The sequence below is a fragment of the Fonsecaea erecta genome (genome assembly GCF_001651985.1).
Source record: "Fonsecaea erecta strain CBS 125763 chromosome Unknown Scaff1, whole genome shotgun sequence".
In the NCBI taxonomy this organism is placed as follows: domain Eukaryota; kingdom Fungi; phylum Ascomycota; class Eurotiomycetes; order Chaetothyriales; family Herpotrichiellaceae; genus Fonsecaea; species Fonsecaea erecta.
In genome coordinates, this window is record NW_017387244.1 from 3294603 (window position 1) to 3314029 (window position 19427).

The window sequence follows — 19427 nt, forward strand, 5'->3', positions numbered from 1 at the left end:
GTTTACTGGTGATGGAAATCAACAACTGCGCCCTCTCTCGCTCTCCGCACTCTGTATCCGGTGCGCGACCTGCCCGCACGAAGTCACGTGACCCATCCCTCGCTTTTTCGCACTCGCACCCACGCGCCCCAGATTTGCTGCTCCTGGAACGAGATACGGCATACGTCCCACATGCCCTACGGGCTCCCAAGAAAGGCAAAAGTCCCCCGAGACAAGCAGCGAGCTCAGGGCGGAATTGAGCGCGACCAAGTTCGGTGGAAGACGGCAAGTTATCGGAAGCGGGCTGACAGGTTTGGGGCATCAAGTCCCGCCATCTTGGACCTTATTATCACCTGCGCTCCGATTCGTGTGCCGAGTTGTTGCGAATTGAACGGGAATTGTGTGCATGGCTGTTGCTGTGGCTCCACCTGTCAGTTTCTCTCAGTTTCTCGGCTGCTGCTGGCATAATTAATGCCACCACCACCACCACTACCACCACTACTGTTTTCCCCGACCGACAATTTGGCACTTCTCTTCACAACACAATCACTCAATAGAAAACTCCCCCGTTCACCTGCACCCCTTGCTGCTCCCTGCGCGTCCCTTTCCACCGTCATCGATTCGAGCACCACAGTAATCTCCTCACCGACCTCCCTTCAATAGAAGCCGTCCTCATCTCACGAATCAGCCATGTCCGAAGAACTCACGTACGCCGAAGTGTCCAAGCACAACACCAAAAAAGATCTGTATCTGGTGATCCACGACAAGGTCTACAATGCCTCAACTTTCGTCGACGAGCATCCGTATGTGACAATGTGTTTACAATGATCCCCAACACCCTCCTTCCATCTCCCACTGTTGGTGGCCCCACATGGCCATTGACATCTGACGACTCTTCCCCATCTGGTGATGTGTTCGTGGCTGACCACCGTGTGTCTCATTGTTCTAGTGGTGGTGAAGAGGTCCTTCTCGACGTAGGAGGCCAAGACGCAACCGAAGCCTTCGAGGATGTCGGCCACTCAGACGAAGCCCGTGAAATCCTGGAAGGCCTGAAGGTCGGCTCCCTGAAGCGCGCCCCGGGTGACCCAAAGCCCAAGGTTGGTGCTACGGACAAGATTGCTGCGGGCCCTGGTGGACGAGGCGATGCCGGCACCGGCATGGGTGTTGCCATGTACGCTGTCCTCCTGGTCGGTGCAGCACTGGCATACTTCGGATACACATACATGCAAACCCAAGACAAGAAATAGATGGCGTTCCGTGCGTGACGGGGTGCTGGCGGTGAAAATACTGGGTTTACTGGGACGCGCTACGGATACAGAAACGTGTCGACCTTCTATTTCGTTCCTGGGATTTTGCACATTTAACGGTGGCTGCATTGCGTTTTGTGCGAACCAGTTTCGCAAGCCGCTACAAATCTGCTTGGCCAGAACCAATCCTCCCATTCTACACCTTTTTGCTCAGATGTGAATAATGCACCAAGGATAAACGCCAGATCATGCTACTTCGACAACACCAGCCTATCCGAGAAAGCCATCCATCCAACCCAGACAACTCTTCTGGACGAATTAACCTACGACGCACGCAGACTTGGGGTTTCTCTGCGAGTCGTCATCCTCCTGGTGTGTGGGAAGACGTTTTCGGCCAGGTCCAGATGTTTCAAATGCTTATACTACGTGGATAGATCTAGGGCGATGGGTTCTGGCCTTCTGTAGTCGAAAGAGTTGCTACTGAAGTTCCGAAATGTCGTTCCGGTCCACGTTGACGTCCCTTTTAGTTTTGTTGCCCTCTTGTGCTTTTTCGCTCGAAGCATTCAGGCTTAACCCAATAATGGCTGTGTGCTGTCCGTTCCAAACCCGACCCCAATTACTTCGCATTTCCAGCCCAGCAGCAATCGGGGGAGCGGTAGGTCTATTTCCCCGGCCTGTCTGTGTTTCTTTCCTCGGGAGGATCGGGTCCCGTTCCGATAGAATAGGGCAGGGAATTCCACGGCATTTGCAACAGTACTGTGCACTAATTAGCTCGCGCATACAAAAAGTCCGGGGGGGAGCCTCTTTCTTGGCCTTGGCTTGATCGGATATTATGTATCTGTCACCACAAACATCCAATGAGAGCGATAACAATATTAAGTAAGTACTGAGTATTATAGAGTAATGAGCACACAACCGACACCGGAATTTCTCAAGGGCCGTCTGTGTGCTCTGTCTGTCTGTGCACACATGAGGAAGAGATTATATCGTATCGTCCGGATGCTCACTGAGTCACTCACTCATACTCATACTCGTTGTACGCAGACTAGGAACCTACCTAGCCTGGCTCAGGGCGTGAGTGACTATGGATGGGATGGATGGGATGGAGTCCGGCAAAACAGGTTCTTTCTTCTATGAAAGGAAAAAGACTACCTACCTACCTACCTACCTACCTACCCACCACGACTTCTCCAAGGCGAAGGTTTTTCTCGGGGACGTTTGTTTCGTTGGGAATGATTCTCAAAAAGTTGAACGTGGATGAGATTCAAATATGGCTTCTTCTTCTTCTCCAATTTGCCAGAAGCAATCGATCAATCCATCCTTTCGACCAGGAATCTTGAAAAGTTTCGCGCGGCTTGCCCCTTTCCATCATCCTCAACAATCAATCAATCAATGAACGCACCTAAGAGCGGGTGCTAAGCCAAGCCAAACGCAGCGGAGACTCCTCTCACGACCCTTGGAAAAGAGATGGAATTTATATCTCCTCCATAGGGGTAAGTGAGGGAGAGCAGAGGTTCCGACGAGGTCTTCTTGCAAGAATAGGCGTACCTTGGTCGAGCAGGGCCTTCTTCCTCTCCCCCCACGAGGTCGCCCACACCAAACGGCACACCGCAATGACTACACCCGCCACCTAACGCCACGCATGAACTTGCCCTCTAACACAGCCCAACTCCGCCCCTCCCTCCCTGCCTCCTGGATCATGACCTCCGTAGTCCGTTCGAAGTTCTTCCCACGGCCCGCCCAGCCAACGTGGATGGCCCCCCAACCAAAGCTGAACTTGAACTTCCATTGCTCAGCCAGATTCCCGCGCCTATGGTGATGCGAATATCTCGAGCTCCCGAAAAACCCCCATCGGACGACAATGCTTCTACAGCATATTCCGAGCTTCGTGAACGGAAGTGGAAGCTATGGATGGAGCAAGGGACGGTTGGAGGGAATGATCCGCAGACCTCGCCAGAAACTTGTGCATTGTGATTCTTCTGTCTGCACGCCGAGGTCAAAATGGGATCCCATCCCCTTGCCGTGCCTTTCAATTTCCTGAAATGCGGTCCATCAACCGGCCAATCCATTCCTCTGTGTCCGGCCCTCCATCGTCAAAACGCTCCCTCTCCACTACCTCGTTCACCTGTAATAACTCGTTGGTCTCTGACTGTATGCCTGATACTGCGGGTTTGCTGGCGCCTGCGTCGGCGAAAACACTGGATACGCCGAGCTCTGTGGTAGTGGCGTGATAGGTCTCTGAGCAGGATCGACAAGGACCGGAGGAGGGCCATGGCTTGGAGCTGGGGGCGGAGAGCTGATGGGCGGAATTGGATAATCGTACGACGCGGGTGGTTGAGATGATGGGTACTGCGCCCGTGGAGGCTGCGAGGGCGGTGGTTGCCCTAGAGGCATGCCTTGTTGTGGTGGATATGGCTGTGGAGCCCCTGAGGCAGGCTGTGATGTTGGCAGATGTTGGTGGGTGAGATCATCAGTTGAGTAGTTTGAGGGCGAGTAATCTTTCCCTTCGTCCCCGTACTGTAACTGTGCTACATTCGGCGGTTGAATGGCTGGGTACTGGTGATGTCCCGGTGGAGCGGACCCGTCGGTGGGTGGAGGGTACGCTGGGTAGGAATCTGAAGGTTGAGGGTGTGATTGACGACGGAGTGGTCCTTGTGCTGGGTTGGGAAAGGACGCATAGTTATCCGGCAGCTGAGAAGGGGGAGGTTGGGGTTGATTTGAGGGCGTCTGGCTTGGAGGCGGTGGTGAGGCTACTGGATACGGAGGTTGAAAGGCGGGTTGCTGCTGTTGCTGGTTTGAAGCGTAGGGTATAGCATTGTTGGGTGGTTGACCATCTGTAAGCACCGGCTGTTTAGATCTTGTAGCCAAGAGCTTGTGTAGAAGATGGTTCAGAACTCACCAGGCGTATAGAATCTTTGAGGCGGATAACCCTGTTGAACCGGTGGGCCACCCCCTGTAGGCCCGTATGGGTATGCTGCATGCCCAGGGCGAGCGTATTGTGCAGCAGACTGCGCCATGGATGACTCCAAAAGCGCTTCATAGTCGCGGCGCGCTTTGATGAATTTCTCGTTGAGTTGCTGGAAGTCGTCTAAACGACCAACAGATATTAGCCATCCGTTGCAGATTGACAGTCTCATCTTCCCTCTGGATTTACCTTTCTTTTGCGTATATTTTCCGATCAGCTCGATTAACTTTGGCCGTATTGCCAACGTGCTGTGGTACAACTCGGTAATCTCCTCGTTATCGCGCGCGTTCATGTCCCCCGTACTCGTGCTGAGAAGGGCGAGCAGTTTCTCGACATTCTTGATCTGTCCAAACACCTCTGCCTCCATTTGTGCTTCTTTCTGCAATTCCTCGGGCGTCGGGTCCTGCAGCTTCTCGACATAGTTGAGTGGGAAAATGCCTGTTTGGCCGCGCAAAGAGCCCTTCCACCAGTCCTTGTATACGGACTCAAGCACGGCGATTACGTCGCCTTTGCGGAATTGTAACTCGCCAGGTTCAGACGGTTGAAAGTCGAAGAGGGCCCGTACCCGTGAAACAGTTGCGGCGGTTGTACCTGAGGGAACCGCCTGGTGTTCTGCCTGTTGCGAGACACTGCCTGGGGGCTGGGCTGCTAACTCGGCCGGACCGCCAGAGGGCTGGCTCGAGGGACCGGCAGGGGATTTGTCCTGAATCGAGAGTTTGAGAGCCATTTGCAGTTCTTCCTCTTCCCTTCGTCTGTCCCAATCTGTGATCGCACTCTTGACGGGGGCCTGAGGGGGTTGAAGGTTGGGATCTAGCGGTGTCGGGGTCAGTCCCGTAGATAGCCACGTCGAAATCTCAACCCAGACTCACTCTGCGCTTTCAATCTCATGTATGCCTGCTCCATGATGCCCAACTCGGTATTACTCGAAAAGTCTTTCGTCCAGGTCTCCATTCTTTCCACTATTTTGGATTTCACTTGTTGATGCGTATTCTAAGGCCCATTCATCAGCAATCCACCTTGTTGTACGATGTCACCGCGCAGTTCTCAGTTCCGTGAAGGGAAGTCGAAAGCCACATACTCGATCATTCGCCAGTCGCAACAGAGCCTCCGTAAAACTCCGACTTGCCAGTTCCCTGTGCATCTGAATTCCACAGTTTTGCGACAAGGCATTGGCCAGCTCCAGGGTATAGAGCTGGACATTTGCGTTGCGATGCGCCAGCCGCTTGATCATGGCGGCCACGACATCTTTGCTTCCGTTCTCGTTGGACGAGACTCTGTCGCAGACGTCGAGAATGTACTCCCAGTTCTCCGAGGTCAGGTTCTCGTCGGTTGCCTTAGCTACATAGGACAGAAGGGAAAAGGTAAGGGTCAGCACACAGACACAGACGATGAAGCAACAGTGGGAGTGAAATGCGGTGGTCGGGAGATTCAAAGCTTACCAACGGCATCGTCGAATGTATTTTGTTGTGCCCGGAACATGGCGGGCAAATCAGCTGAATCGATCGAACCAAGGGTTGGAGCAAAGGGAGATCAAGACTCAAAGAGAATGGAGACAATTACAACATGAACAGAAGGCTCAGTATGGAAGCACGACTTATCATCGGCCTGGCATGCAGCGCAGCCTAGTGAACAAATGCTAGTACTCGGTAGTAGGCAACTCACCTCCAGCTTTTAGCGTAGTTCGACTTTCGGTGACGCAGGCCAAAGTGGCGGGTGAAAGGTGGAGCATTCCTCCACACAAGCCACACTGCGTACGAGGTAATTAATTACTCGGTACTTACGGAGTACTGTAATAATACTCCATACTCTGCAGACATATGGGCTCGTCGTTGGTGTAGCATGATAGCAAAGCACGTGCTATCAACCCAGGGGTGGAAAGACAACGCACCAGTACACACAAATGGAAGCTCTTTATTTCAAGGGAGCTCTCTCATCTACATGGCCCATCTGCCTGCTTGCTGTTACACTTGAGGTCAAAATTCCTCGCTCATCTCGGCGCTTTTCAGACCTTGACATACTATCGTCCCGGAATTGCGTACCCGCCAGAGGGGGCCCTTTCATTGCCCATTGCTCGTCGCCCATCACCCATATCCCATATCCCACAGAACTCCTTTGCCCGCTCGTCTGATCATAATGTTTCCTTGACAGTCGTAAAAGCATCGGCACGCCGACAAGCCTGCGAAGACCGCTGCGCAAAAAAAAAGAATACCCGTAAATAGACATGGATAGCCCTCGACGAGCCCCATGTCAAAAGAAAAGAATAAAGGTTCCGTCGCACTGCGTCTAGTAAAATCGCCTCTTCCCAAGTCTTGTTCTGGTAGTTGACAATGCATTTTTGGATGCAATTGAGCATATAACACTCCGGCGCAAGGAGCCGAAAGCAAATCTCGCCCAGCGTAAGGTCGCGTTTGTCCAAAACACAGGCAAGTCGCATAGGGGGTGGGGTCGTCTCAGTCACACGTGGCCATAGTAATTGTACAAGAATCAGACCAGCGCAACCATCAGTTGCCTCTGTTGGCCTTTTCGGCAGCTCTGCTTTCTTTTGCAGATTGAACAAGAGGAGCGAGGCTGGAAAGCGGGGCACAATTATGCATGAATGGATGCTGTCGTTCCATGTTAGTGAGGTTGACGCGACACCGTTGGAGACCGCCTTACATGTAACAGATCATGAGCACTTGCTCGCTTCTCGGGTTCCACCTTCAGGGCGAAATGGAGGAAGTCTCGGAAGACCGGCGACAGCGCTTGCTCGTCCTTGATACGTGGTGTTCCGTACTTAGCGATCAGGTACAAGGCCCGCAGCGGTGACTCGGTCAGATATGGCGGTTCTCCCTCGATCATCTCGATCGCCATAATGCCCAAACTCCAGATGTCGACTTTTCGGCCGTATTCTTTTCTCGTCACCACCTCTGGAGCCATCCAGTATGGTGTCCCGACCATCGTTGTGCGCTTGTTGTGGCTGTCATTGATTTGGGCACAGAATCCGAAGTCCGTTAGCTTGATGTCCCCTCTCTCCGAAAGGAGGATATTGTCAGATTTGATGTCTCGGTGGATCACGTTCTTAGAATGCAGATGTTGTAAGCCGTAGAGCGTCTGAGCCTGTCAGTAAGGGGAATTGCGGCGCTGATTTCTCAGGACAAAATACTAACCTCTCTGCACACTGCCGCGATTTGGCCTTCGCTCATAACATTGAATGTTACCACATCGGTCAAACTGCCGCCTTGCATGTACTCCATGACCACCCACAGATCGCCCTCATGCAGATAGCTGTCGATGAAGTTGACAATGTTCTTATGCTTACTGTCCTTCATCACAATGATCTCGTTGATGATCAAGTCTTTCTTTGGTTGTTGTTCGAGGTTCATCTGTTTAATGGCAACACACCGTTTGGTGCCATTTTCAAAAGCGGTGTAGACACCACCGGAGGCACCTTGCCCAATTTTGTTGAGGTTGCTGTACTTCGTGGTCGGGTCACCAGGAGTGCATATTGCTCGTAACCTGGCTGTAACATCCACGATGTTGCTTTGTTGTCGCTTCTGTCGGGGTCGAGGCACAGCAGCTACCTGCGGAGCGCCCTCGAGGGCTGGCGAGGCTGTCACTGCAGCAAATTGAGCTTGTGGAATGTTGGGGCTGATTTGTTGAGGCAAGATCTTTGGTGGAACCTCGGGTGCGCCTTGCGCAACTTGACGCTGGCTGCGACTGCGGTCTAGTTGCTTACTCTGGATGGCTTGTTGCGCTAGAATCATGGCCTGTTCTTGTTGTTGTTGATACTGGGCCGGGGATTGAATTGCCTGTTGGGTCCGTGGCGGTGTGACAGCTGGGCCTTTCGAATTGGATCGACTCCGAGCTTCTTCTTGTGGAATCGATGGTGTATTAGGTAGAGAGGCCGGCGGCGGCGGCGGCGGTTTCGGCTGCTCCTGAACTGGCCGTAACGGTAGGTCTCGGCTTAGAGGGGGAGGCGGCGCAGGCCGAGAGGGTGCCATATCTCGAAGACTCTGTACCGGCGGTTTTGGAGGAGGGCGATTGGGCATCATCATCATGGGTGTTTGATTCGGTTTCATGCCTGCCATTGCGCTAGCAGGAGGGCCCTTTGGTACGGGCGGTGGAGCGCGAGGATTTTCGAAGCTGCCCTCGTGATTCTGTGGGAATCGAGGACTCGCGGGAGGAGATATGACACCAGCCATGGGGGAGTACGAAGCAACGCTGGACCCGATGATTGGCGTCACCGGACTCTGGTAGCTGCTATTGCTGCTCTGAGGAGAGTCGGAGAATTTGGCGTGGTCGAATTTCTGCCACACCCCATCGTCGTTGCCGCCCAGGTTGTTTTTGTAGGTCTCGACAATGTTGACCATCATCTGTGGATTTTGGTCTTGCTCAGACTTGGTGATGCCGCTGTCGGCTAGGATCCTCTGCCAGTCTGCAGGTAGTCCCTGTTGGAAACGTATCAGCATGGTCAGGCTCGCGAGTGGGGGCTGTTCCGTTCAATGAAATGAGATAACCGGGGGATGACTTACCGTAAACTGCCCGGTCTGGTTGTCGTAGCCAACGTGTATCATGTGAAGGGGGTTTTCTGGAGCTGAGATCTTGATAGTCCTCGGGGAACCCAGCATGTTGTTGACGAAGCTGGAGAAGCCGCTTTTCTTGCGAAAAGGCCCAGCGGGTTTTGTGTGACCGTCGCCCGAGAAGCGCTTGGGACTGAGCGTGCCATTCTCCGACTTGGGAGGCGTGACCTCCATCATAGCCACCATTCCAGGCCCAAAGGTCTGAGAGTTCCGGAGCGGATGTGATCGAAGGTCGGGGCTGGTATGGGTGTGGGCTAACGGCGGGGGATACGGTGACTGAGCACCGGCATTCTGACTGTCGTTCATCCCGGTGTTTTGAAAGGAAGATAAGAGGCCTGAGGCGTCAAATGGCGCTCCGATCAAGTCTTTGTGACGGTCATCTGAGGTCTGGGGCGTCAGAGGGAGGTGTTGCGGTGCCTGGTAGCCGTTGATGGACGACGCGAAGAAGTTGGCAGAAGGAACGATGGGGGACGGTGCGCCACTGCTGTGTTCAAGCGAGGACGTGGAGGAAGCGAACGCGCTGGATTGGGTTCTCTGATGGAATTCGCGAGACGAAAGTGAGGCGTCGTGACTGCGAGGGTATGGGGACGGAGCTGACGGGGCACGTTGAAGTGCGGCAGATGACTGTTGTTTGCGGAGGGAGCCTTTGGAGGGGAAGGCCGAAGGAGGAGGATTCTTGGTCAGAGTATTTCGACGTCGCTTGGAAGAGGTGAAGGTGGTCAAGTTGGAGTTGGACGTGTTGTGGACGTTGTCCATGGCTCAAGTCAACGTGAAGGTTGGCAGGTGCAGGTAGTTGCGAGTGCAGGTGCAGGTGCCACTGGACTGTGTGCTGTGGACTGGACTGCGGACTGCAGCACACTTGCAGACTGACGGAGGGAAATCAAGAAAAGCGGGCAGCAAATGCCAGGTGGGTGCTAGATGGGCGCCAGGTGGGCAGTCCGAGCCACTAAGCGTGCTAAGGGTTTAACTGAAGCCCGGGCGGGAGCGGCAGATGCCAGATGGGGAACTGAACTGCACTCAGCACCTGAGTTTTTGGCGGCCGGCTTCAGGCTTCAGGTCTCAGGCTGCTGTTCAGGCACCAGCTTCCGGGCGTGAATTTCCAGGCGTCGGGGTGCCTCTAGTTCTCTTAGTTGCTGTGAATCAGAGCGATGCACCACACAAACCACCAATGAGTGACGCGTGTTTGTGATATTTTCTCGCCCTTCTCTTTCTTTTTTTTCCAAATAAGGACAAGCGACAGACACGCAGCAGCCAGTCACAAGATCGTCACAGCAGTAACAGGGGCCAAGCCGTGACTGGACATGGTACGGAGGGGCGGAGCGCAGGAAGAAAGATCGGAAGAGAAGCACAAACATGCACATACCGGGGCTTGAAGCAGCTATGAATCTATGTATACAAGGCACAGACCCTAGGAAAAGCATCGACAGCGGGTAAGAAGCGCGCACCACCACGTCAAATCGTCAAAGTTCAAGTCCCGCCCAACAGGAACGAGCCGAAGAGGATGTATATTTAGTTACTCTTGATGCTGTTTGGTTGCTTCGTCGCCCAACGGTTTTGCCCACGGGCACCTCTCAAAACAGGTGCTCGCTGTTATTTCCTAACGGTATCGTATCATCCATTGTCCTGTCCTTTGTCCGGAACCTCGCAAAGGTGCTAACTTGCTAACGTGATATCAACTGCGGTCAGATTTCGGCTCAAACCAGTTTGGTCTTCGTCTTGTCCACATTCAAGCCACGCTGCTTCAGCCAGCAAACCTTCATCACTGTCACAAGCAAATGCATCACCAAATGCTCCCTGTGCGTTCATCCTTGGTCAATCTCCATCCCCCACTTTGGCCCTGCTAGCAATCGATAGACGTACCGCAGGCACTATCGATATACGACTCCGGTACTGCGTAGCAATTTCCCGGACCACCTTACGCGCAACGCCGCCAAATCCACACGGGACCTTCCACTGCTCAGAGTCTAGAGTCCAGAAGCCCAACCCTGCACTGCCACCTCCACGTGGCCCGCCCTTGCCCACCCTCGAGAAACACCGCAAGTCAACGGTGTCTGATCGACAGGATGACTGACCATTGACACCATAGTCCGATTGGGACGCACTCATTTCGTCCTCTGGGTCCTACGAAGTCGTGCCAGGATACAGCCTGGCGGCCAGGCTGGATTGATAACCCTTTTGTGGGCATATGCTTGCTTGATGCTTGCTTTCCTGAAACAAGACCAGCCCCGATTGTCGCAGAAATATCCAGGCTCTGCTTGCTGGGCCGAGCCACGCTGGCAGCCTATTAGGTTGACGATGCATGTCCGGAACGTTTTATCAGGTGCATCCGCTGCAGGTTCAACTCGACTGTGGGCTGCGCATTTTCCCGGAGTGTAGCCCCGTGGAAATGGCTGGTGATTGTTTGCCAGAATGGTGCGTGTATCAAATGCGAGATGAATTCACCTCCGTCACATGTGCCATTGGCTTGCAATCTACGGCCCGCTCCTGAACTAAGTCTTTGTTACGACTGACTGGTTGTTAGGAGTTCTCTCAGACAATTCTTACAGAGTTCAATGCAGGATATCATCAACCTTGCTCATCGACCTGTCAGCTGTCTCCATCACCCGGCCATTCCGTGCCACATCTGCAACATCCTTATCGGGAAGGATGCAATACTACTGTAGCTCTCGATGGAGTATTGAGGAACTAAAGTTTGCCCAAGCTGTACGAGGTAAAATGCTCCATAAGCCCCGTCTTTCGTTCTATCTGCAATACATGCTATTTTCTGGTCTGTTCAACATTTGCTTGCTTGCTCCTCTTCCTGAACTTTTACGACTGTGTCGTTCGACAATCCAGTATTATTTAGCTGTAATACTTCAGGCCCCTCCTGTTCCTCCATCGGTTGCGGACTTGATCAACCCGCGGCGGAACTCCGAGTCGAGTTGCAAGGAAAATGGATTGCCGACCGCAGCTTCCGCAAAATTGATCAAGGATCAAGGGAACCATCAAAGATCCCATTCGGCTGGATCGCTGACCGTCCGCCCTGGAGGAGCGGGCGAAACGGAGGCGGAAAGATGCTGATGGTCCTGTCCTTGACTTGTCCATACAGGTCGGCGCACTGGCAGTCGGGGGGGTGCAAACAGTAACACCTGATTATGTACTTTGGTCAGAGCAGGTCGATACCTCTTGCGGAAGACGAGTGTGCGTGCAGGCGTCGGTGATGCTCGAGCCTGCATGGCAGTCGTCGACGTCGCATCCCTACGACAACCCTGCTCTCAAGGTAAGCGTGATATATTGAACAACATTGAGGTCAATGTCTTGCATCTGGACTTCGGCCGGGAACGAGCGTCGTTGAATTACTTAAGATCCCTGCCCACCTCATATATAGCATACCAAGTATTCTCCCGGTCTTCTTCTCCCAACCGTTTCCTTCCGCCATTAATATTCCAAACACCATGTACTATGCAGCATTGAGGTCTGCCCCTTTAACAAATAAATCCCTGAAGGTCAGCCGAGATAGTTTTTATGATATTCCGGAGGTCGATTGTGATCACAGATTGAAGAAGGTGAAATGGTGGTCCGCGGTCTAAAGGAGTAATTCCACCCAGGAATGAAGAGTAAAGATTTGGGAGTACATTGTGCTACAAAAGTCCTCGACCGCGGTCGAGACTGCGTTTGTTCAAACCCCCGAGATAGCCTGTTGTTCAGTCTTTCGAGCGGATAGCTGCTTCGCGACAGTGGCTTGCGACTTTGAAGAAAGCTCAAAGCCCACAGCTGTGACAACAGGCATGAAGCCCATAGCAGCCAGGGCTGTTGGGCTACCAGGCATCACCGTCCTTGCCTTCGCTGCCGATGATGCCAAAGCCGCCCTTTGCGCGAGCTCAGCACCGCTGCCACCGAGGTTTGTCTGCGCTCGTTGGGCCAGAATGCGCGCGGCTTGGGTAGGGAACCAGACGCGACTTCCCAGCACAATGGTCCAGGTCAACAATGCCAAACTCCCGGCTTGATGTGCGCTGGCGAGTCCCGTGGGTACCAAATACAACAGCGTGGAAATGCCTAGAATGACCTGCAAGCTCACAAACCCGACGACGCCATGAACTCCCTTCTGCGCTGCTCTCGGTAGGATTTTCTGCATGGCTACCGAGCGTGAGAATGCCCATAGCGCCATGACTGCGGTGAACGTCGTCGTCGCAAGAATCCGGTGGTCAAGCTGGACCAAGCTGGGGTTCTCGAGCAGGTTGCGCCACCACAGGTCGCTGTGGTCGGGGGCCCGGCAGTAGAACTTGTCCCACAGCTCACTCCTTGGAGGCGTCAGACCAAGTCCCATGTACGGAAATTCGTTGTAGATCAAGCCTGCATCAAGACCAGCGACCAGCCCGCCAGACATTGCTGTAAGGAAGACCAGCCCTGCTAGGAGGGAGACATAGCGCTTGAAGGGTTTTAACGCGGGATTACTCAAGGTTTTGAGCGTTGCATTTGCAGCGTCGGGCGAGACACGCAGGAGTTTGTTTGTTCGTAGGATGTCAAGGCCGTTCCAGAGCATGGCGAGATAGCAGACGAAAGCCGCGCCCAGATGTGCGGTCAACCTGTACTGCGAGACACGGGGATGAGAACCTGGCGCGAAGAGGTCGTCTTTCAGTCCCGACTTCACCATCCACCAGCCGATGAAGCCCTGGAATCCGATCAAGCCTGCAATGCCCAGCAGTCTCATCGCCATGGAACGGGAGACTTGCTTCCGCGCGACGAAATACGCGGCCGGCAACACGAAGGAGAGCCCGATGAATCGACCCCAGAGCCGATGGATCCATTCCATCCAGTAAATGGATTTGAACTCTTCCAGCGTCATGCGCGAATTCAGCATGTGAAACTCCGGGCTCGAGCGGTATTTAGCGAATTCAGACTCCCAATCCGCGTCGGACATCGGGGGGAGGGAGCCGGTGACGGGTTTCCATTCTGTGATGCTCAGACTGGTATTGTTGCTCGAGTCAGTAGATTCTCTATATATGGACAAGATTGCAATGGCTCAACGAGTGTAGTGACTGGCGGTACATACCCTGACTCTGTAAGTCTCGTCAATCCTCCAAACACCACGATCCCAAAGACACTGGCAGCGCTGCCGAGCAGCCAGTAGGCCACAGTATTGGAGGAAGTATCTGGGAAGGAACTCTTGCTCTTGCTCTGATTTCCTGTTTCGCCCGCATCCTTGCCCTGCCTCTTTGGGTCTGTACCTTCGTCGGCCGTGCCTGCAGCTTTCGCGTTTGCAGATTGCGAGAATTCTCGGACGAGGGCATCTGGGGAGGATCTGTTCTTGAGGTTGGATGAAGGGCAGTTGGGCTTCAGCCCAGCGCAGTCTCGTATTAACGGAGTACAGCGCGTGCTGAGGCTCCGAGCATTTCTGATCGTAGCCGGCGTGGGTTGCGCTCTGCTGGAGCCCGTTGATTGGAGTTGGATCGTGCTAAGCTGAGAAGATTGACTGCGTCGGCTGCATTCGAAGAACCGTCTCGACAGGCCTGGTGCGACTTCCCGAAGGGTTCTCGAAAAGGCAGACGCAGGCAGCATCGCGGTGCCTGTGGAGGGTATGGCTCTCTACCTGTCTCGTGGAATAGGGAAATCCGATTAATATGTAGTTACGAGGTACCAGATGGAGTACGGAGTACGGAGTACATCTGACCAATCGGAGATATCAGGAGAGAGAGCTGTCCATGACCACCACTCGACCAGGTGTATCAGACCACTTCCCCTTCTTCAATGCAAAGGCTTGAACATGATCGACAGAGGCCAAAAATCAAAGTCAAAAAATGAATATGCCATTTGTGTTACAAACAGAATCTAGCTATTAATCGTTACTATTTCATCACCGCGAACACACGCGTCGCTTCCGTCTTGCGGGTGGCCAACCCATTAATAATGGTCCAATATATCGTCAACTCCTTGACTTCCCTGTCTCTGTGGAAGCGGCCTGTCTCGCGGACCACTGGGAAGACCTGGCTGTGATCCAAAAGGTGTGTATGTCCTTATTGGTTCGTTGACAATACGAATGGTAGCACTGGGGGGCATGGAAGAAACTGGGGTCATGGATCGCTCGGCCGAGTAAGGAACATAACTAGTAGAGCTTGATGTCTGTAATCGAGGTAACGTTGGAGCGCCAGTTGGTGTCACAGCCCTCATTGGGCCTACACCGTTGGGCGTAAATGATCTTTCTGGAGGGCTTTGGATAGGAGTTTGCGATCGGAATTGAGGTCCCGGTAAGGGTGAGTTCCGACCTCTTTCTTCAGGAATCATAGGAAATGCTGGAGCAGCGGCAGCTCCAGGCGTACGACGACCTGAAGCATCTACTTGGGTATCGAAGTTGGGTCCTGACAATGATGGTGGCTTCGTCGATGACGTCGAGCTTCGATCATCTGGGTAGGGAAGAGCGCTGCTGTTTTCCAATGGATATCTGGGCCGTCCATTGCCAGACATGGTAGACATGCTAGTGCCTGGTCGTGGGAGTGGATCCATTTGATACGCACCAGGACCATTTCTATCGCTCTGCGCTGTACCGGGTCGCGGAAGGGCAGGACTGAAGGACCGTGGCGGAGGTTGCGACAAGTTTGATATGCTGCGGTTTGGCGCTTGCCTCCCGTACCAGGGACTATTCAACTCCGATGCTGGTGTCTGAACTCGATCAGCTCCAAACCCCATGTCCGCGGCGGATCCCACCAAAGGAGCATTTGAGCTGTAGCTTGACCACGACGCTGCGGACCCATGAGTCAGGGTACGTGTAGGCATAGGCGGACGAGGCGCGATATCAGGTAAAGTTGGAATTGCATCATCACTGCTCCTGCTTGTGGCTGGTCGCGAACTGTACTCCGGGAGGGTTGTCATTGTCGTCTGTCTTGACAGTGGAGAAAGGAAGTCGTCATCGGCATCTCCGATGTTCGGTAAAGTCGGTTGCTTCTTCATGTCTGCTGTCCCTTCACGAGCTGCCCGAGCCTCTGCCCGAGCTCTCAACGCGTTCTCCTTTTTCAGTGCTTTGTCAACCTTGATCTTGACCACTCTCTCCATCCGTCGATTAATCTTGTTTCGGCAATATCCAGTTAGACCTCCATCCTCGGTAGGAATATGGTGCCAGAGAAAGACGAGGTAGAGGATGACCGAAATGATCAGACTGATGACGGAGATGACCCAGATGACCAGAGTCCACAGCATGCCAAAAAGAATGACGGCTTGCAGATGATTGGAATCGGCCAGGATCCCAACATTGACGAAGAACTGGACGACCGGAGAGTGACCATCCGATGGAGCGTGTTCACCTTCTGGGACCAATTTCAACCTCAACACAGAGTACAGTGTAATGGCGTTGACCACCTGTCGCGGACCTTCCGCAAAGACGATACGAAGCCAGGCTTCGAAAGAGAAATATGCGAACAACGCAACATAGTCGGCTCCTTTTCGACTTTTTGTCAACTCGGCAAAGACCAAGAATCGCTTCCATCCTCTTGCCTTTCCCCACCGTATCGACTGTATTCGTACAGCCAAGGGGTCCAAGTAGGTTTTCGCAACTCCACCTTGTCGCATAACTCTTACCGCTCTCATCCATCGGTAGACCAGGAGAACGAAGGATAGAATGATACATCCGGCAAAGATCCAACGAGAAATGTTGAGTGGGATTTCGGGCTTTATTTGACCAGCCCATCTATCGAAGGCGAGGAGGTTGATGGCGGTAAATGTGTCTACTGCGTAGACGGATATGGACACAACAAGCATGAGCAAAAGATAGCCATAGGCAAAAGGGGTCCAGCATGAGGAAGATTTGAAGTCATCAAGGTTCTGTGAGATGTGTCAGTCCGTGTTTGACTTCTTCTTGCCCATGCCATGCATACAATGTAGTCCCATTTCTGTTCCTCTCTCAAGTTCCCGAACTTTTCTCGTTCGCCTCCGCAACACCCCATGGCGAAAGCGGTATGTGGTTTGTGTTAAAAGATCGTTTAAGTCGCTGCGACCTGGCAGCGGCTTATCAATAATTGGTGAGAGGGAGCAGCCGATCCCTATTTGAGGTGGTTGTCCTTGTTGTCTCAGGCGCGGCACAGCCGAAAGCCTGGTAACAAGAGTCCAGCTCGATTGCCTCGTAGATCGAAACCTTTGTCTTGTAATGCCTTTATCGCATCGCTGTCAGAATGCGGCTGTTACCGAAACAGTGACGGCGACCGCCTCGTCTCGATATCCAGGAACTTTTCTTACTCCGCCGTGGAGGAGGGAGCTGTATCGGTGTTGAGGATAGAGAAGAGGACGTCGGGAGCAATTGACCGCCTGCTGACCTGCTCGTCGGCCGTCAAGGTGGACAAAGCGTGCGGCAGGGGACGAGACAAGGGGAGGCTGGGTAAACAAAAAAAGAACGAGCCTGGGTCGAGAACAGACCAGGAGAACAATGAGACAAAACAGGCCGAGAAATAAGAACGTGTATTCTGAACGAGAGACTTGATACGACAATGCTAAGGAATGGATTGAATCAGGAAACCTGAAGTGAAGGGCGTGCCAGTGAATAGGACGAAGAAGCTTGAAGAGACGAGGAGAGGGTGCAGCAGAATAGATGGAAACAGGAGCTGCTGCAAGCCACTGTACCAGTGGTGCCAGTGGTGCCAGTGGGCGGTGCGTGCCTGGGGCCCTGATTACCCGCCCCCCAAACATCAAACTGCGCTAGGCGTGTTGGGGCAACTTTGGGGGCCTCAATCTGGGCTAGCGACGCTGATCCCCTGCCATTCCCGCGCCCCTGTCCAGCATCCTCAAACACGCTTCGCTGCCCTCGGGACTTTGCTGATTCGCCCTTGAAACCCCCTGGGCGATCGTGCTCATGCAGGAACCCGTTCACCTTTGGGCGTTGGGCTTGCGAGATCTCCAAAGTTTGCATCACACTCTAGCCCTAGTTGAGACAACAAATCTCGGCAAGTCGTTGGACAGCGTTCTTGGGGCGTACAGGTCACGACCGGGAGTTCGTGGAGACTAGGTATGAACAACAATTCTATTTGAACGAAGCTCTTGTCCTGCAGACAGATGTTTCTCTTCTACGCGCCTGTGAACAGACGCAGACACCACCCCCGGACGCCTTCGCTTCAGTGGACAGCCACCTCGACTGATACCTCATGTTTACCGAGCTGATTTGTGCTCCTGCTGGCCTTTACCACCCGCCCGGCCCTGAAAGCCCCAGGATATCTGGTTTGCAACGTGTATCTCGACACCTAGGTCCTCGGCGAAGGTCCAAACAAGGCCGGGATTCTTCTGGAAATATCGTCCGACGAAAGTGGTGTCCAGGCCTTGGTCGAGAAGCTCTTCAGCCAAAGTCCCCGTTGTGATGGATCCAACAGTTCCGACAAGCAAAGAATCTCCCACCGCTTTCTTCACCGCCAGTGCAAACGGAGCTTGATAGCCCGGTCCCCCTTTGATTTGTTGGGAAGGGTGGATGCCGCCTGAACTGGTATCGAGAAGATCCACACCCAACTCGGCCAGGATTGGGGCCAGCTTGATCGTATCCTCGATAGTCCAGCTCTCTGGGAATTCGTCTTGACCTTTCAGCCAGTCGTCGGCGCTGATTCGGAAGAAAAGAGGCATGTCCTTGGGGATGACAGCCCTCACGGCCTCGACGATTTCTCGAGCGAGTCGTGTGCGGTTGTCAAAGGAGCCGCCGTATTGATCGGTCCGCTTGTTGCTGACTGGGCTCAGAAACTCGTGAAGAAGATAGCCATGGGCGCCGTGGATCTCAATGACGTCGAACCCAACTTTGACTGCTCTCTTGACGGCGTCCACAAAAGCGTTCTTGAGTCTCTGAATGCCCTCAAGCGTGAGGGCATTCGGATCAGGGTAGGTATCCTGGAAGGCGATGGCACTTGGAGCAAGTGTCTCGGTAGGCCAGCCGCCGGCTTCCTTCAGAGCAGTATCGCCCCGACTCAGCCAAGGAGCAACCGTGCTCGCCTTGCGACCCGCGTGGCCCAGCTGAATACCGATCTTTTGGCTCTGGCTGTGGGCGAACTCAACGATCCTCTTCAATGGGCCCATTTGGCCGTCTTCCCAAAGTCCGGAATCTTCAGGAGTGATTCGACCTTCCGGGGTGATGGCCGTTGCTTCGACGATTGCAAGGCCAGGCCCTCGCTGAATGATGCCGCCAAGGTGAGTCAAATGCCAGTCAGTCAGGTAGCCATTCTGGGCCGAGTACTGGCACAGAGGCGACAGGAAAATGCGATTCTGAAAAGTAACTCCGCGAATGGTCAGAGGTTGGAAGAGCTTGGGAATTGGACTGCCATCGGATTGAGGATTTCTGGCTGAGCCCGAGGGGGGTGATTGAGCGGGTGTGAAGTATGAGATCCCGGGAGTTCCCTTGTTGACGATGAGGGGCTTTGCATCATGGGCGTCCATTGCAGATGTATGAGAAAAACGACAAATTCTATGATAGAGTGGGAAGAGTCTTGGGGGGGGAAGGAATGGTGTTTGAGAAGCGCGGACTGTGGTTGTGAATCCGACAGAAGATTTGATGAGATAAAGAAGAGAAAGTGGACGGCCCATGTGTCCCATTTGGAGCTTTTATATATGCAGGCTACTGGGAGGCTTTCGAGCACGATTCACACCTCGTCACTCTTCTTGAGGGGCCGGAGAGCTGTTCCACAGACGCAGTGGGCTTTGAAATCAAGTGTCGAATCTACCAATTAGCATGGCTCACCACATCAA

General features: G+C 53.5%; 5 protein-coding genes across 5 annotated transcripts; 1 reads left to right on the forward strand and 4 right to left on the reverse strand.

Annotated features, from left to right (window-relative positions):
• Positions 1–669: 669 nt before the first annotated feature.
• Positions 670–1226, forward strand: AYL99_01166 (hypothetical protein; the record flags this gene model as incomplete). Its single annotated transcript, XM_018832682.1, has 2 exons — positions 670–782; positions 929–1226. 2 exons carry the CDS (start codon positions 670–672, stop codon positions 1224–1226), a joined length of 411 nt encoding a protein of 136 aa, XP_018698561.1.
• A 2121-nt stretch (positions 1227–3347) lies between these two features.
• AYL99_01167 (hypothetical protein) lies at positions 3348–5670 on the reverse strand (the record flags this gene model as incomplete). The annotated part of the gene is made up of 6 exons (XM_018832683.1): positions 3348–4060; positions 4126–4314; positions 4381–5001; positions 5061–5181; positions 5270–5529; positions 5631–5670. The coding sequence occupies 6 exons, from the start codon at positions 5668–5670 to the stop codon at positions 3348–3350; spliced, it is 1944 nt and encodes a 647-aa protein (XP_018698562.1).
• Positions 5671–6692: 1022 nt separating this feature from the next.
• Positions 6693–9506, reverse strand: AYL99_01168 (hypothetical protein; the record flags this gene model as incomplete). Its single annotated transcript, XM_018832684.1, has 4 exons — positions 6693–6794; positions 6847–7281; positions 7338–8618; positions 8703–9506. 4 exons carry the CDS (start codon positions 9504–9506, stop codon positions 6693–6695), a joined length of 2622 nt encoding a protein of 873 aa, XP_018698563.1.
• Positions 9507–12408: 2902 nt separating this feature from the next.
• AYL99_01169 (hypothetical protein) lies at positions 12409–16663 on the reverse strand (the record flags this gene model as incomplete). Its single annotated transcript, XM_018832685.1, has 4 exons — positions 12409–13696; positions 13783–14020; positions 15242–16541; positions 16595–16663. The coding sequence occupies 4 exons, from the start codon at positions 16661–16663 to the stop codon at positions 12409–12411; spliced, it is 2895 nt and encodes a 964-aa protein (XP_018698564.1).
• A 1192-nt stretch (positions 16664–17855) lies between these two features.
• On the reverse strand, positions 17856–19118 carry AYL99_01170 (hypothetical protein; the record flags this gene model as incomplete). Its single annotated transcript, XM_018832686.1, has 1 exon — positions 17856–19118. One exon carries the CDS (start codon positions 19116–19118, stop codon positions 17856–17858), a length of 1263 nt encoding a protein of 420 aa, XP_018698565.1.
• Between the last annotated feature and the right edge of the window lie 309 nt (positions 19119–19427).